This window comes from Lissotriton helveticus, chromosome 4_1 (genome assembly GCF_964261635.1).
Source record: "Lissotriton helveticus chromosome 4_1, aLisHel1.1, whole genome shotgun sequence".
Classification (NCBI taxonomy): Eukaryota; Metazoa; Chordata; class Amphibia; order Caudata; family Salamandridae; genus Lissotriton; species Lissotriton helveticus.
In genome coordinates, this window is record NC_136063.1 from 1440256153 (window position 1) to 1440274110 (window position 17958).

Below are 17958 nucleotides of genomic sequence, written 5' to 3' on the forward strand. Positions count from 1 at the left end.
GGTTCCCCGTCCTAAACCCCCATTAATGCACTTTTAGCGCTTATTCCACCCCCAATCACTCCACCGGCGGCCCGCCTTTGGTGGATTCTCGGTGGGGGCCCTCGGTGAGCCCGCACGCAACACTACGGAGAGCCGGGGTACCTCCGCGGGGGTGGGAGCCACCCCCGGCCGGGTGAAGAATGTGGCCGCCGCACCCGCCGAGCGACAACGGCTGGCTGGAGCCCCCGTGCAGGGCCGATCACCACAGCTGCATGGTGAAGCGGAACTCTGCTCTCAGAGGGGAGCAGGAGAAAGGAAGAGCAGAGGGCAAGCCACGGGCCGGCCGCTGTGAAGTCGGAGGAGAGAGGAACCGCACCTGGCCGGTGAGAGCGCCACTTGAGGCCCCGGTCTGGGCCTGCACAGCGCCTGGCAACGGAAGACGCGGCCGCAGGTGGAGCACCTCCCTCCCCCCCCCCATAGAGGTGAGGAGCAAGCTGCGGGGCGTCTAGGGATGGAAGCTCGGGGGCAACGAACCGGGCTCCCGGCGTGCGGCCTACTTGGGCATATCGGCCATGAACAACAGGAGCGAGTGCCCCCAGGCCCAAATAATCACGCACATCCCGTGGCACCTTTGAGGAGCCCCCGCAGGGAAGGAGAGAGCGGCTGAAGGCCGGGGAGGGCCGCAGACTCGGGGGGCACTAATCGAGCCCCCGGTGCAGGGCCTAACAGGGCCTACTAGCACTGAATTGCCGGGCGGCACGGCGCAGAGCCGGGGGAAAAGGCTGATATCCGGGCCCTACACAGAACCTCATCATAGCAACTGGCCAAGCAGTGGTCCCGACGGATAGCCCACCCATAGGCCTCCGACCCAAGCAGTGGGCCAGGACCACAGGCAGTCCTCAGAGCGGGGTCCCAGTGCCATAATAGGCCTACCGGGAGAACAGGCCTCTAACCAAGCCTAGCACAGCATGACCAACCCAGTATAGTACAGGCGACTCCAGGACACAACCGGCACAAAGGCGCGAGGTGGGAGCGCTTACCTCACCTCAAACACAAGTCCGGCGCTGATAATAATTGGGCCCCCCCTCCTACATACTTTGTTTCCCGCCCAGTCTCCCCTTTGACTGTGGTCCCACTCAGGGAAGGGGCGAACAAAGCGCAACTCGTGAGGGCCGCACGGGAGGCGGATTATGTCCACTACGAACCGCAGAGGGGGCCGAACCATCCCGAAATGCTGGCTAAAGGCACCTCGAAGGGGGAGAAGAACCCCGATAAGCCGGCGCTGTCGGCTCAGCCCAAGGAGAAAACGCCAAGAGCGAGAGGCCCCCATTACGAAATCCTTCATGGAATCCCGGTTTCGCTAAGTCACAAACAATCTCTGACTGAGATCAAGAACCCAGCCGGTATCTATGACTCTATTCCCAAAGCACACAATGGTGTTGGAAGAGTATCAATAGCTTCAAGAAGAAAAAAGGAAAAAATATTCCTTTTTTAGGTGTCCCCTCACTCACCAGGGTTGCCCCACGGTGACATGCTTCATCATTGGGGCCATCCCAGCCCATCTACGGACTGGGGCGTGCTGCGACTTACGGAGTTACGTAGGAGCACTTACAAAAGACTATGTGTGGTACAAGGAATGTGATGTGAAAGAGTGGAGTATATGTAATTGATTAAAATTACCTGCCTAGTGAGTTTCAAACACTTTATTCTGGCTCCCAGGTGGTAAAGCTAAAAATGGGATAGAACTGGTAGGATACCTAAATTACAATGGGTTTAGGTGTACCTAACAACTCCTGTCTGCCAACATGTTTCGTGCGTCCCCCTAGCACTTCCTCAGGGCTACACAGGGACCAGCCCTGTGTTCGCCACTCCTTATCCAAAGCCTAATAAGCTATTAAATATAGAAACAATTTTATGCTGCAAAAGATTGAGGCATGCATCTGGTACCTACGCGACCGAACTTAATCACGTGGTCATGAAAAGAGGCTTAACTGTGCCCCAAGGAATCGGTAGGGGTACAATATCCTGGTAGATTTGCTGCCGGGATACCACAATCGGTCTCACCTAGGCACTCCCCTCCGGTCCCTGTTTCGCTCCCTTAGAGAGGATTTCCAAACCCTCAAACAGGACATGGCCGGAGAATACAGGGAGCTGCGCCTTGACGTGGATGGCCTCAGGGAGCGGGTGGCTACGATTGAGAACACCGGGCAAGCTAGGAGCGAAGAGGTAGAACTACTACAATAGGAGATCATCAGACTCCATGAACAACAGACAGACCTGCAGGCGCACACAGAAGATCTTGAGAATCTCTCCCGACACAACAACATATACGCGTCCGAGGCGTGCCGACCAAATCAGAGGGGGGCAATGTTACGGCCTACTTGCAGTGTTTGTTTTGGGACATACTGGAGGAACCTGCGGATTTTGTGGTCCGCATAGATAGAGCTCACAGAGTGGGCCTAGCACGCCGAGCACCGGCTCCTCCACCCGGCATCCTAGCTTTCCTGCCCGACTATCCCCTAAAACAGCGCATACTGAAGGCAGCGCGACACAAGAAACCCCTCCTTTTCCAGGGACACCCTGTAGAGCTGTTTCAGGATCTGTCGGCGATCACCCTACAGAAGAGAAGGACATTCAAGGTGGCTACAACCTTCCTGCGAGACAATGGCATCCCGTATTCCTGGGGCCATCCCTTTAGGCTCATTTTCAGATGGAAAGGGGCCCTCCACCAGCTCCGATCCCTGCGGGAAATGTGCGACCTGCTAGGCATTGCTACTGGGGATGACGCTACAGACTAAAGGCCCTCTACGTAGCCATCCAGAGCGAGATCCCCTCAGACGACAAAAGATGGCTGGCAGCGTGTGAGACACAGACGCGCGTCTAAGAACGGCCTTAAGCCGGACCCCGAGACCATGGCACAGGAACACGCGGCGGCGATCCAGGAGGTTTCCAGAGACATGAGCAATGGGTCCTACGGGAGAGTAAACGGGGGTGTTGAAGAGCATCGCCTCAGCATTGTGCTGGGGGGGGGCGGGACGGGGGGCCTCTGGGTCGCCACTGCCACAATTTCCCTTTCATCGTAACTTCACCACAGGCCTGGATTGTGACTGTATAGGCCTGGGACAATGGTCACTAACTGGGGGTTCAAAGTTGGGACCGGGGAAGTGGGTGGGGGGGGGGCGGGAGTGTGTGGGGGTAGGGGAGGTTACAGGGGTACATGCAGTTGGGGCCCGGGTGGGAACTGTTGAAAGTGGGCCACCAGTTGGGGTTGGGGGGTGTGAGGGTGGGGTGAGAGGTTGGGAGTTCTGGGGACTGGGGTGTTGGGGGTTCGGGGGGGCTTGGGGGGAGGGGGTGGCGAAAGTGGGGGGGCTTGTTGGGACTGGGATGGAGATGGGGTTGGGGGAGGGGCTGTGGGTGGGTACCAGTGTGCCGAGGGGTCTTACAGTGCTGAATTGCTCACTACATCTCCATTTGACGCAGAGGTGTGATTCCGATCATGTGACATCCCACTCACCCTCCTTACTATGGCAGACTCCAGTTTGAAGGTACTGACCCTTAATGTGAAAGGGTTGAACAATCCTGTCAAGAGGAGGGCTGTAATTTCATACCTGGATAACTCTGGGGCCGAGATTTGTTTATTGCAAGAAACTCACCTTTTGCCCAAGGACTGGCACAGGAGGCGCTCCCGTGCCTTCCCCCAACAGTTCTTTTCCTCTCTCCCAACGAAGAGGGCTAGGGTGGCCATTCTGGTATCTAGGCGCTTCCAGGGAAGGGTGGGGGACAGGCCGGGGGAGATCAAGGGTCGTCTCTTGGCTTACACCTTTCTAATAGGAGACCGACGCTTGACGATAGGCTCCATCTAAGCCCCGAACACGGGACAGGAGTTTTTTTTTAAAAGGTGCAGTTTCAGAGTCACTTCAACCCTCTAATTCTCTCCTGCTCATAGTGGGGGACGTCAATCTGGTTATGGACACGAAACACGAATAGAGACAGGTCAGGGCATTGCTATGGGGATTCAGGCGCTATTACAGCCACCGGTACAGAGTGGTTACGGGAGAGGCCTGGTGGACCTCTGGAGGACCAAGCACCCTAACACGACGCAATTCACCTTTTATTCCCACGTGCACCTCACATATGCCAGGTTGGACCATTACCTGGGCTCCTCTGAGCTACTCGCGACCCTCGGCGATGTTTGCATAGTGCCTGCGGCCCTCTCAGGTCACGACGCGGTGGAGCTGTCGCTCAAGATCCCTACGCCCATCCGCCCCCATGGTCATGGCGGCTGAGTGAAACCCTTCTGCAGCGGCCGGACATCACTAAGCAGCTTCATAAATGTATCGTTGAATACTTAGCCATTAATGATACTTCGGAGACATTAGTGTCGGCTCTGTGGGGAGCCCTGAAATCGGTGGCCTGAGGTGAACTTATCGCGATACCCACAGCAGAGGCCAAGGTCCGTAAAGCGGGGAGACTACCTCACCGCTCAGGTTTCTGAGCTGGAGAGGGTTCATAGCCGCACCTGCGCTCCACGGGTCTGGAGACAATTTAAGGCAGCCAGGACCCATTTAGCCAGCCTAGACACTGACAGGGCGGAATTTGCTGCTCTCCGTCTCGTAATACGTATTACGTTGGGGGTAACAAAACTGGCCGCTTACTTGCTAGCGCCCTGAAAGCTAAAACCCAACGTTCGAAAATCTCCGGCCTACAGATGGCTCGGGCGCAGTCCTCACTGAGGAGACTCAGGTTGTGGAGGCGTTTCGGACCTTCTACGCCTCTTTATACAGGGCCGACGCGGTGTCCCTCAAAGACGTCGAAGCTTATTTCGATTCGGCGGCGAGCACGGAGCTCTCAGGTAAACGCAGATGCTCTGGACGCCCCCATACGTCTGGATGAGGTGCTGGCCGCTATATCCCGTATTCGTCCGCTCAAATCCCCAGGACCCGACGGCTTCTTGGCCGGTTTTTACAAAACCTTTAGTCAGCTGCTAGCTCCTGTTCTCACCCAGCTTTTCAACTCCTTTAAAGGCCCAAGCTCCATTCCCCCGGACATGCTGGCGGCCGAAATAGTTGTGCTACCTAAACAGGGTAAGAAACCTACGCACTGCTCCGTGTTCCGCCCTATTTCTTTACTCAACCTGGACCTGAAACTCTTTACCGGAATTTTGGCTGTGCGTCTTGGTCCATGCCTGCCTGGGATCTTGGAGCCTGACCAGTCCTAATCGCCAATGCAGCGATAACACCAAAACGGGTACTCCATTTGGTTGACAAGGTCCATTTCCAGGACTCGGACTCTGCGCTGTTGGCCATCGACGCTGAAAAGGCGTTTGATCAAGTCGACTGGACCTACTTACAGCGAGTCTTGACGCGCTTTCGGCTAGGAGACCGCTTTCAGTCCTGGATCGCAAGTTGTTACCACCGTCCCCAAGCTCGGGTCCGCTTGGGTGGCCTCTGATCGAGCCCTTTTGAGATCCAGCGCGGCACGCATGCCCCCTCTCCTGTTTGCCTTGTACATAGAGCCCCTTGCGCAGAAGATCCGGGATAACCCTGCTATCCATGGCATCACCTTCGGCCGAGAACCTCACACGGTCGGCCTTTATGCCGACGACATAATAGCCGCTCTCGACCATCCAGACTGCTCTTTACCCGCCTTTCTGGGGGAGCTGGAATCTTTTGGAGCGGTCTCAGGCAAAATCAATAGGGGGAAATCCCTGATATTGCCCCTGGGCAAAAATGCCCACCCTTGCAGGAATACACCCGCATACGGGGGCGGCTTACAGCTGACCACGCAACTCCCATACCTGGGTGTAACACTCACTTCCTCAACGGAGTCGACGATAGCTCTCAACTACAAAACCCTCACCTCCCAGATCCGGACCGATCTTATGTGCTGGTCCAAGCAGCCCCTCTGCCCTCTCCCTACTGGGGCATGTCGCGGCGGTGAAGATGTCAGTTCTACCAAAGATCTTATACCTCTTTCAAACCCTCCCGGTCCTGCCCCCAGCTGGCGTCCTTGCGGACCTACAAGCCGCTCTCCACCATTTCATCTGGGAGGGGAAGCAGTTGCGCTTACACAAACGGCTAGCATACCGGAGCATAGATGAGGGGGGTCTCGGAGTCCCCAACCATTTGCAATATTGCCAGGCCTCCCAACTCCGCTATTTGGTGGAATGGCATAGGCCAGAATCCGAGAAACGGTGGCTATTTCAGGACAGGGCGATGGCCCAGACGCCCCTTTGGAGGGTTCCCTTCCTCCTCCGGCAGCACCGACCGCAATACCTCTTGAAATCACCGATCACGCGCACCCTCATGCGGGTTTGGGATGCGGTCGCTGTTAAAAAAGGTTTGACAACTTTCCCCTCCCCATTTACCCCCATCCTGGACAACCCGGAGTTCCCGCCGGGCAATGACTCCCACGCCTTCTCGCAATGGCGCGGTACCAACTGCCGTTCTGCTGGTGACCTTTTCGATTTGCGGGGCTTTCTGCCCCCCTCTCCGACATCAAACAGGGCTGTGACATAACAAATCCTCACCTTTTCCAATACTTCCAACTCCGGCACTGGCTCACAAACCCGGTCTACGCCCCTCTAGTTGGTCGACCGATGACGGTCTTTGAGAAATGGCTGATGACAAAAGACTCGGATAGACATCTTATTTCGGACATCTACAAAATGCTCACGCCCCCAGCCACACCAGGCAAAACAGCGGGTCAGAAGCGTTGGGAAGAGGAACTTGGCAGGGCTCTGACACCTGGTTTTTGTTCTTACAGTTTTGCTCCTCTCTTACAACGCCTACCATTTGTTGCCTTGGCATTATACCTCTGCTCTGGCATATGTACCTCGCCTATTCGATTTACAGAGAAGACGTGTATGTCTGTCTCGGTAGCATTATATGCCTACTGTCTCTCCATCGTACTGTGATGCATATTTTTGCTCTTAAAATCAATAACACATTTGAAATTAAAATAGGACAGTGGCACTGGATCCATTAGGTTTTGGAGCATTTATATGAACCGGGGTAAGGCCAGCATCTTAAATAATACCGCTCTTCCAAGCAACGAAAGAGGAAGAGCTTTCCATCGTTCCACATCCCTACAAAATCGATTCAAGGGGGTCTTCAGATTATTAGCGTACCTCATCTTTGGATCTAAGGACACGTATATGTCCAAATAGGTGAATCCCACCAACACAACCTTTATCGGACATGATTTCGGAATCACAGGCGGAGCTCCTGACAAGACAAACCACACCGACTTTGACCAGTTAATGGCAGACCCGGAAAACCTGCCAAATACAGAAAGGACATCTAAAAAATTACTTAAGAACGCTCTGGGGTTGGTGAGGTACAACAGGATGTCATCCGCATAAAGCGAAATGTTATCCTCCCATTCAGGCATCCACCGCAAGCCAAGTATTGACCGGTCCCACCTGACCCAGGCCGCCGGGGGCGCCAGCGCGAAGAGGAGCGGGGACAGAGGACACCCCTGTCGTGTTTCTCTTCTAAGGGAAAAATCCGTAGACTTACAAATATTGACTACCACCCTGACGAGGGGAGCGGCATAGAGCAATCTGACCCACCAATAAACCCCGGACCAAAGCCTAATTTGGCCAGAACGGCAAACAAGTAAGCCCATTCGACCCTATCGAATGCCATGGTGGCATCCAGGAACACCAAGACAGCTGGCTCCAATATCTGTGGGGAGCCGCCCAAGATCCCATGTAGCCTTCATAGGTTCAGGGCTGTGTTTCGACGTGGCATAAAGCCGGATTGGTCGGGATGTATTAGGGTTGTTATGACCTTGACCAATCTGGCAGCAAGCAGTTTTGCCAAAATCTTCGGCTTTGCATTGAGAAGTGAAATGGGTCTATACGAGGAAGGAGCCGTCTTAATCTTACCTGTCTTGTGAATGACCACAATATTCGCCACTCGCTGATCGTATGGAAGCTGTACTAACTCCCTACTTTCTAGAAACATGGCACGAATAAACGGGTGATCTTATGGGCATTCAATTTGTAGAGCTCTATTGGGATCCCATTTGGACCCGTTGCTTTCCCAGATTTTATGCCTCTGATCGCCTGTGCAACTTCATCATCCGTGAAAGAGGAGTCTAGATAATTCCTATTGTCTTCTGAAAGACTCGGCATGGCAATATCCTTGAGCAGCTCACCATTGTCAGCCTCCGTGTACCCCCCCACTGAGGCATACACTTCATTAAAATAGTCAGAAAACCCATCCGCCACTGCCTGCGCGTCTGTGACCGTATCAGAGCCTGGCCCCTCTATCTCGGGTACTAACCTGGAGGCCCACTCCCCACGCTCCAACCAAGCAATTGGCTTGCCAGCCTTGTCACCATATTAATAAATCTGACTTTGCAGGGCACGATCTTGGGAAATTGCCTGCTCCCTGGAGAGGATTCGATATTCCTCTTGTTGTAACTTCAGTGAGTGTTGAGCACCCGGATCAGCAGACCCAGCTACACGCTTCTCTAACGTTATCACTTCTACCTCCCCCTGGTCAATTCCGCCTGGCTTGCCTTTTGCTGTTTCAATTTTATGCTTACAAGTGACAGTCAAGAGGACTGCTATTTCATTTATCTTTAGCTATCCTAATGCAGATTTTGGTTCTGTCTAGGCATGATATAGGATTTGATATGGCAGTTAAAGCCAAACACTGAAGTCTCCTGCACTTGCAAAACAATTTGGGATATTTGCAGAAGAACGGACAACATTTGTTCGTTTGGTAATGTTTGACCCGAATGAATAAACCTACTGAAGTCCATCCCTTCAAATCTAGTCCAGGGGCAGGATTTTATGCTCCATGCATCCAAGGAGGCATATCAATTAGGGAAGATCAATGTGAGGTCCTTGCAGGGCTACCCACAGTGAGAAGTTCTACCTGATGTTGTTTAAGTTGCATGTGTACCCCAGCATGGTCAGAAATCTGAAACTAATTTACTGAGGAGGTTATTTTCTTCCACATGGCCAGAGGTTTTGAGGTAACACCTGTTTTGGGAATCTCCATAGAGGATGGTAGACCGCTCAGAAAGTAGTTTGTATGAACCGCTGTCTCCTCCGTTTATCATGAAATGGTGTTAACATAGTATGATTTTCTGTGCCTAGAACACTTACTAACAAAAGCGAAACATTGAATATCTTTTGATCACTGTGCTGACAGACCAGCAGTATTTAATAGTTTTTGTGCTAGAGGAAAAAAGTGTGAACATTGGTAGGTTTCATATCTAGTCACTGGTTTGCTGTTGAGGTTTTGCATTATGAACAAGGGGTGGTTTGTAATGAGGCATTTCAGTTACTAATGTAGGCCATCAGGGCACCACTCAGCCTTTTTAGAGGGAGACGCTTGTGCCTCAGGAGGTTCTGCAGTCATTTCATGAGCCACTTCTTTGAACTATCTGCTTTAGCAATGCAAGACTGAAAGCTGACCTTTTAGGAATGTAGGTGATTTGTAACGATTAATGGATATGTCTTGCTTCTCGACTGGTAGAAGAGTGTCCTCCTCTTTGAGGGCCCTGTCTTTGTTTCAAAAGCTGAATCAAAGCTAACAAATTACCTTAACGCTTTTCGACATCTATGCAGTTCAGTGATTGGTATCCTGCCCTCCTGTAAACTACAAGGTGTAGGTCACTATTCACAGTGGTTAAAGGCACCACCCACTCAAATGCAGGAGGTTGGTGCCAAGTGCAGAACCTGGCTCAAAGGTGCACACAACACTCAAATGCACTACACCCCACAGTTTACAGGGGTTCAGTGCACAAATCGGCAAACTGCACAGGGGTAGGAGGTACACCCCTTTATATCTGAGTGACTGTTGCACTATGAACTGTACACTTCACCTTAATTATGTTTGGCCTGCACCTCACATTGCTTCATTGCATCTGCGTTGTTGGAGCTCCACCCCAGTGGCCGTCTCACCACCCACCCAGATCTGCGTGATTCTAACTTGATGGCTCCTACAATCCTAATGCACTGCTGCCTACTCTAACCATAATATTATCTCCTTACAATCTACTCTAAATCTAGTCAATCTCTTGCAACCTCCTTCCCGACTGAAACATTACATTTAAGTTCCCTATCTGAGACTAACCTGAAGTGTTTCCTTTCATACTCTACCTTTGCACACCCCTCTTCTCACTCATCAAGGTTCAAAAATTACCAGCCTTCTCCAACAATCACTCAACCAACCCAGTTGTACACACCGCCCACCCATGGTTCTTTATGAAAAATGATTATTAATTTATGCAGCGATCCAGTCCAATGAGTCAGTTGTGAATAGTCATGGCCAAAAGGGAAAATCAACCCAAATTCTAATGGTGGAGATTCTACCCCAAAGCTGGACACCTAAATCTGTGCCAATTGCCACTGATACAAAAATAATAATTGATGGACAGAAGGCTGAACAATACCATGCATTCGCCCCAGTACAGAGATCTGGGCCTAAATCCATCGTTTTTTTGCTCCACATGCCATTCCAGTTTAGACCCAGCTATATGCAAATCAGTCTTAACCCCGTTCCCCATGGAAACAGTCCAGACCGAACTTCCAGGCCAGGTCCTTCCTGGCTGGAAACAAGTGTCCATGACCGGTTTCAGAGTATCCCCCCCCCCCTAATCAGCCAGGCTAGCTTGACTCAGTGGCATGAAGATCACTGGCCCACGTCTAGGCATACCCGTCCCACTCTGGGTGACAAATGCAAAAAGAACCATTGATGGACAGAAAGCTGAACAAGTCTTTTCAAAAAACAAGGGAACCCAAAAAGTACCAAGGACCTTGGGCAATAGATTATTAAGGAAAACAGTGGTCCTTAGAATAAAGAATTTACTAACAATTCAAATGGCATATAGACTCCAATCAGTACTATATCTGAGAGTTTTTCAGTACCCAGCCGGGCCTGAATTTTTTATTCAAGTATAGAAATAAATACAGCGACCAAAAGGTCTGATTTAGAAGTTGATAGGGTACAAGCCTGCACCTATCCAAAGCACACTCGAACAAAGTTCGGGGGTAGGAAAATAGGAAGAGAAAAAGCAAAGATAAAGAAATTCAGGCAAAAAGAACGTGGGAGCCAATTGTCCCTTGCATCATTAATACAGTTCCAAAGCAAGTTAAGACAAACAATAACTGCAACAAAAATAACATAATAGACAGGTTACAGAATTGTAAAAAGTGTCGACGGCGTTTCGATCCCCTGGCTCCTATTGAACTGGGATCATCATCAGGACTTTCTAATTTTTTGCCTGTAAGAACTTTTGTCATAAGCCTGTTTACAGTAGAAAAAGTGGGAGGAAAAAAGAGAGATTCTTTTTATATATAGAGCACTTATGTCAGGAACTTATTACATACAGACAATTGTATTTCTTCCTACTCATGCCATAGTCTTCAACCAACAGGGCAGACCATTCATGACGACAACCCGTGGTAAGTGTGTTTTCGCCTCATGCACTCACCGTGTGTGTCCACAGATTTGCATATCGCAGCAATCAAAAGGGATTCAAAGGATAAGGTGAAGTTATCACAAGTTCGCGTCAGTGAGACTGAAGTGATGGTGTCAGTTATGGATCCAGGAATGCTACCGCGTGTGCATGCAGACCGTGAAGCAACCGTGGAGAGATCGGGCTAAACTGGCGTGTGCCACATGAAGTGTCTAAGTGATTATTGTGATATAATTCTGTGCAGGTGCAGGACCAACCTTCCAGAGCCTTGATTACTCTGTTGCAGCAAGTCAGAATCATGGGAGTGTGCGATACCTAAAGAATGGAAAAGCGGGTCAGTTCCGAAGTGTGCCGTTTCAGGCGTGCCGGGCAGTGTGTTTTTATAGTGCCTATAATTACCTCGGTTTCTACTTGGTAGACATAATGTCACCAGTCTTTTAATATTCTTCCATGCCGCAATTGTATGAATAAGTTCCGGTCTCACGAGGGCAGATTTTCAAATTGGCGCACTCTGTGAAAAAATGAGGTTTAACTAATGGTTACTTAAATAAATGGCATGCTACGAGCGAGGCATGGGGAGCATGATTCCGCTCTTACCTTTCTGACGCAGACGATGCTGCCTTGCTCTAGAATCAAGCAGGAATCACCCGGCGTGCTCAATGGCAGTGAGCCGACTTCACAATGGTCCGGAAGTGAGGTGCTAGCCGGTTTGAAGTGTTTAAGTGAAAAGGAGTGAGGGCACATATTTCTATGGCGGCCATCTTGGAACGGTATTCGGTATATACAGATATGGGCTGTCGGAGTGCCTAAGTGCCCGCATCATGCATTTTGAGTGACTTTCGATTCATTATAAAAGAATTCACATTAGCAATTGGGTCATATTATTTCACCATCATTATACACAGTTGAAAGCTTTCTGAATGGTACTAATTTAAAGTATGGTGTCAAAACTACCTGAGATCTTCAGTATTGTGAGCAGTGCTAAGTATTATTTCAAAACATCGTGATAGTGATATTTCAAAACATCCTGATAGTAATTTTTGCATCATTCACTGATTCAATATTCGTGCATTTATGATTCTGTATTCGCAAAAAGTTTTAAGTTTTAAGTTTTAAGCCCAAACTTCTAAATCAGACCTTTTGGTCGCTGTATTTATTTCTATACTTGAATAAAAAATTCAGGCCCGGATGGGTACTGAAAAACTCTCAGATATAGTACTGATTGGAGTCTATATGCCATTTGAATTGTTAGTAAATTCTTTATTCTAAGGACCACTGTTTTCCTTAAGAAAGCTGAACAATGCCATGCATTCACCCAGTACAAAGATCTGGGCCTAAATCAATCGTTTTTATTGCTCCCCATGCCATTCCAGTTTACACCCAGCCATATGCATATCAGTCTTGACCCTGTTCCCTATGGGAACTACCAGGCCAGATCCTCCCTGGACTGGAAACCAGCATCCTAGGACCGGTTTAATAGTATCGCCCCTCATCAGCCAGGCTAGTTTGACTCTAGTGGCACGGAGAGGACTAATACAGCACCTCAAATTATAAAAGGTCTTTTGACTCTGTGAGCTATGAACTGCCATCAAAGAACTGCATATGAACTGAAGTGCATAGACTTATAATCTTATGTTTTTCTGCTTAGTCTTTCGTTGTTAAAGGGTTTATTTGGGTAGAAATAAATTCTTATTAGTAAAGGCAACCCCAACCACTGTTATGTTTTAAATCCTGAGTTTGTGCTTCTCCAGACCAAGCTCTCTCAAAATATGCTGCCCACCATTATGGATGAACTGTAACTTATACGCCTAGTAGTGCTCATTGTCTTTTTGTAGCATTTCATATACAACAATTTACACACTTGTATGACTTATTGTCTCTGTATAATGTTTGTCTGAAATGCAATGCTTTAACACCCACAAAAGAAATACATGTGAGAGAGGGGCTATGGAGAGATGAGGGGCACCCTTGGAGGGTGGTAGTGAGGGAATCCATAAGGAAGGAGGTCACGACAGAGCACCAACAAATTTTGTTGCACCCGGCGCTGCCAATGCTAAAGCTGGCCCTGGTAGGTGGCTGAAGATTAGAGGACAAAGAACTGTCCAGTTCGGGTTGTCAGTACAAGGTTATTTGATGGGCATGTACAAATTCTGCACTGAAAGCAAATAATTGCACTTGTAAAATAATTTTCTTGTTTTATTGCGCGTGATCAGATAGGAATGTTTCTTTTCGTTGAGTGGCCAGAGTTAAAAAGCTTCTGCGCATTTCTTCCAACTTCCACAAGTCAATGTGTAGCATAAATTTGAGTAAAAAAAGTGATCTTCTAAATCCTGATCTATAGGGCTCCTCTACCTCTGTTAGTCGCCGAAATTCAGCATCAATGAGCGTCCATCCATTTATCGCAATATAGAAACGTAAAATATGTTGCTTAATCCAGTTTCTATTAAAATTATAATACTGGGGGGAGGAGCTACGCTACGAATCAAGATGGCCGCGTAAGCTCCCGGCTCCGCTGACCTCTGCCAGCAGCTCGATTATCCTGTCTTTCATCCTGACCTTACACCTGATTTCCTTGTTTATGAAGGTCTATAGCTTCCGAAGGTGCAATCCCGAGATTTCTACCTTATCGGCTGACGAAGATACGCCGTGTTTCCTTTCTCGGCCTAACGACTTGTGGAAGCCGGGGCCTCGATTTCTAGACTACCCGAGTCAGAGTTGAACAACATCGGCCGTGAGACCTGGACTGAGCCTGGTCTCCCGAAGAGTGCCTGAATTGTTGACTTTTCCTGACGATCCTTTGAACGATCCACACCCGGGACACGCCATCGTGCCACGCCGGCTGCTGTGGTGGGGGCTCGGTGCCCGGAGACCTTGCTGCCCCTTTGGGGTCGACGGGCTGGGGTCCTCTCTGACGGCGACGGTGTGTTCTGCACGACGAGGAGCGCACATTATTTGTGATCAGATTTGCGTGGCCTGTGACTCCGGAGCGGCCGGCCTCCGGGGTTCAAGTCTGGCTCTGTCTCCTACTGAGAGGGGATGGAGCGGACGGAGGGGACGCCATCGCTACGGGCCGTTGTGGCCGCCATTGGGGCGCTCCATTCGCACACAGTCGCTGTGTTCCGGACACTGATGGTGAAAGTGGACGGTATCCTGGAACCTGATGACGATACCTCGTTTGGTTTCCAGCTGGAGATGGTACCAGCGGTGCATTGCATCTCAGAGGTCGAGGTCCCTGTGCATAACCCGGAATTTATGAATCTTGACGGTCCCCTATTACCGGCTGGCCAGCCTGTGCTTCTCGCTAGCGTCTTTTGCCTGACCATGCTGACACCTAACACATCTATAGACGGTCTTCCATGTGGCTACGAGTTCCTTGTCGATGGTTTCGGATACTCGCTGTTCTTGGACACCTTTCCTAGTTCGAGCCGTGAACTTTTATCCTGTTTTCGATCCTCTTGTGCTGAAAAGAACTTTTGTGGACGCTTTGCCTTTTCCATCAAAATGGCGGCTCGAGTGGCAAAGACTCTTCTGACGGACCGTACTGGCCAGGGCTGAACTTTATCGCTGGGTTCCGATATACTAGCTTTTCGCAATGCCGGGGTTGTGCCTATATTGTGATGGGAATTGGGTGGCTGTTGTTTATCCTCCCTTGACTGGTCTGTATACTTGCTGAATATTGATTTTATCATGTCTCCGGGTGGTCGCTGTTGGCGGGGGGGTATGGGAGACCGGGAGTGTGTTTGCTTTCTCCTCCTCCGCTTTCTCTTTTCCCTTCCTTTAGGGTAGTTCTTGGGCGACAGGCACGCTGCTAGTGGGGTTAGGCCGTAGCCATTGCAGGGGTGCAGGGTGGGGGGTTAGGGGTGGAGTTTTTTATCTTGCCTTTCTTATGTTCTATGGCCCCTTTTTGTTTTCCCTTTTCCTTCTACGAGAGATGGGCTGTTTATCTTTCACGAATCCTTTATTGTCCGGGTGTTTTCGCTGACTTAATTATCCTGTAACATTGTGGACGAGGTCGCGCGGGTGGGATTGCTTTGCTTGATTCACAGATTGCTTATTTCCTGTTTCCGTTATGTGTACTTGTGATGGGCCTTTTACTTCCCACAGTGATTGTTTGTATATTTCCCCCACCTGGTCCTTATTCTGTATTTCATTGTGAAACACCTGATGTTTGTATTGCCTACTCTTGTCTTACTGTTAAATAAAAAAAAAAATATAAAAAAAAATATATAATACTGTCATTTCTAATTGCCAAACGAGATGTCTTTTTCAAGTGCCCCATTAAACTATTGGTGCCCCTTCCCCCTTATTTCCACCCCTTCCCTCCACACCCAAAGGTATTGTGAGATTAAGAGTGTAACTCAGAGGACCTCCTTAGAAAAAGAGGAATTACTGGGAGTGTCAGGAATTTTATTCCTGATTTCCTTGTATTTCTTTATTTTTCCCCGTTATTTAATTTGGAAGACGCCACCTGCTTTTGGCAGTTGGAGTCTACCGATAAAACACCAAAGATTCATAGTTGCCACTGATCTCATAATTCCATATGGTTAATAACTTTTTTACGGACCCATTGTAAATAGGAAGGCTACGTGTAATGAGGCTAGATAGGTTAAGGTGGCCTCATTCCGTGCCACCATCACAAATGAGCCGCTGTTAAATAAAATGGTGCACACAAGAATCAAACCAGTTTGACTTAAATCAGCAGAAATTTGGAGCTTAGGAGAAAGAATCCAGAAATTAAAACCTAGTGGGTTTGGACAGACACTTTAATAAGGAACCACTTTTAATCAATTTTAGATCTGCCCAACTCCCTTTTCTGGCAAGTAAAGGGCTAAAGAGACTCCGTTGTCATGACTGTAAGTGAGGATACTCTGCAAGGGTCTTCAATCAAGAGAATGAATAACCATCTTCTTCCTTCTCAGGCCCTCCAGCTGCACAAGGCCAAAGATGTCCACCCCGGGTTCCAGTCCTTGACCTCAGAAATTAACAAATCTGGCACGAAATACCTACTTCGGATTGCCAACAAACTATTTGGGGAGAAGAGCTACACATTCAACACTGTAAGTTATGTTGATTTTTAACTATTTTATTCATTGACGTAAGATGCCCGTAATTCATGTTCCAAATTTTTTTTTAACCTTGTTGAAGTCTGTTGCACTTTAGACATGGTTCCGTAGTGATGTCATGAAAATAGTCTTCAAATGAACCAAACCTTATGTTATTGCTTCGTAAGCCTGGCACAAATTTCTGTTTTTGTAGCTTTATAATCCCTATTCTAAGTGAATTAAATTTGCAGTGTAATATGCAGTTCCTATTGCGACTTGAGAGATGCGTGAGGAGCCCCTTCTCATTTAGGGGAACACAGCTTCCATTGTCGTTGATGCAGTCAGCTATGCAAATGCCCATGCAATATAAAAGCATTGAATTATTATTGGCTTCTCATGGCTTACAGTATACACTTCTGGAGAGGAACCTATCTATGCGAACAGCTGCTACTAAGTGTGGCGAAGCTTCCGGTATTGGGATGGAGGCAGCCACTCGAAGGGACCGCTTACTGCTTCACTAAATTATGGTTCTCAGTGTACCTTTATGTATGGCATCAATGCACTTTTCCTTTTGCAGAACGGGGTCTCAATGCAGTGAAGCCAAACATGTGGCTTGGCAGGCTTTTCATCTTGCTTTTATAGCCATGTGATATTACCAGTTACATTAAGATTACTTACCGAGCACAAATTACCTCCCAAATGCGTACATTGGTGCTGTCTAAATGCAGCAAAATGTGAGATAAAGGAGTAAATTAGACTAGTATGTGAAAATCCACCACATTGCACCTGCTATTTCAATATATTTCCGCGCCTACAGAAACCTGGATGGTGGTCTTTCATTTTGCAGTATATTCCAGTGTTTACCTCCCTGTTGCAGGCTTGGTCTAAGAGATTTGGGTGCCAACTTTTCAGACTATTCACTTAGGATACATTTTCATATAATTAAACTAAAAGGGGATCATGTACACAATTATTTTTCTGAAAATGTTTCATGGATTTTGCCCTTGCACAAATGTTGGATACCCCTGGGCTAAGTCGAATTCAGATCTACATATGTTCTGTAGCTTAATATATTTTTAATGGCACCAACTCTGACTGCCTACAGTCACTTGTAATGCACTTCAAATCCTGACCGGAGGATTGTTTTTACTTTTCTGCCTTGGCAAAGGCCATGAGCAGACTTTACCCATTGAAAACAATCATGATCAGTGTAACTAAATTATTTTCAAAAATAGTTTCTGTTGTTTAAAGTTCAAATGTTCACTTAAATATATTTTGTGACAAAGGGAAATTACTGATAATGGTTTACATTTACTCACAGCTTGGTGTAGTGCCAAGAAACTGTTAGCAGAATCAGCTTGTCAATCTTGATTGTCTGCTGATTGCACACATGCAATATCGAATTTCATGGACTTTACATGAATTAATATATTGCCATGTTTTGAATATTTTCCAAATGTGAGTTTTAATACATTTCATAACCATCACAGTCCGT

At 48.5% G+C, this 17958-nt stretch overlaps 1 protein-coding gene across 1 annotated transcript in view; it reads left to right on the plus strand.

Moving 5' to 3' along the window:
- Nucleotides 1–17958, plus strand: part of LOC144829159 (leukocyte elastase inhibitor-like) — a 415450-nt gene that overhangs the window by 113511 nt on the left and 283981 nt on the right. Inside the window, exon 6 of the mRNA XM_078688016.1 lies at nt 16341–16478. Coding sequence (XP_078544142.1) covers nt 16341–16478 — 138 coding nt within the window. The remainder of the gene's footprint in view (nt 1–16340; nt 16479–17958) is intronic.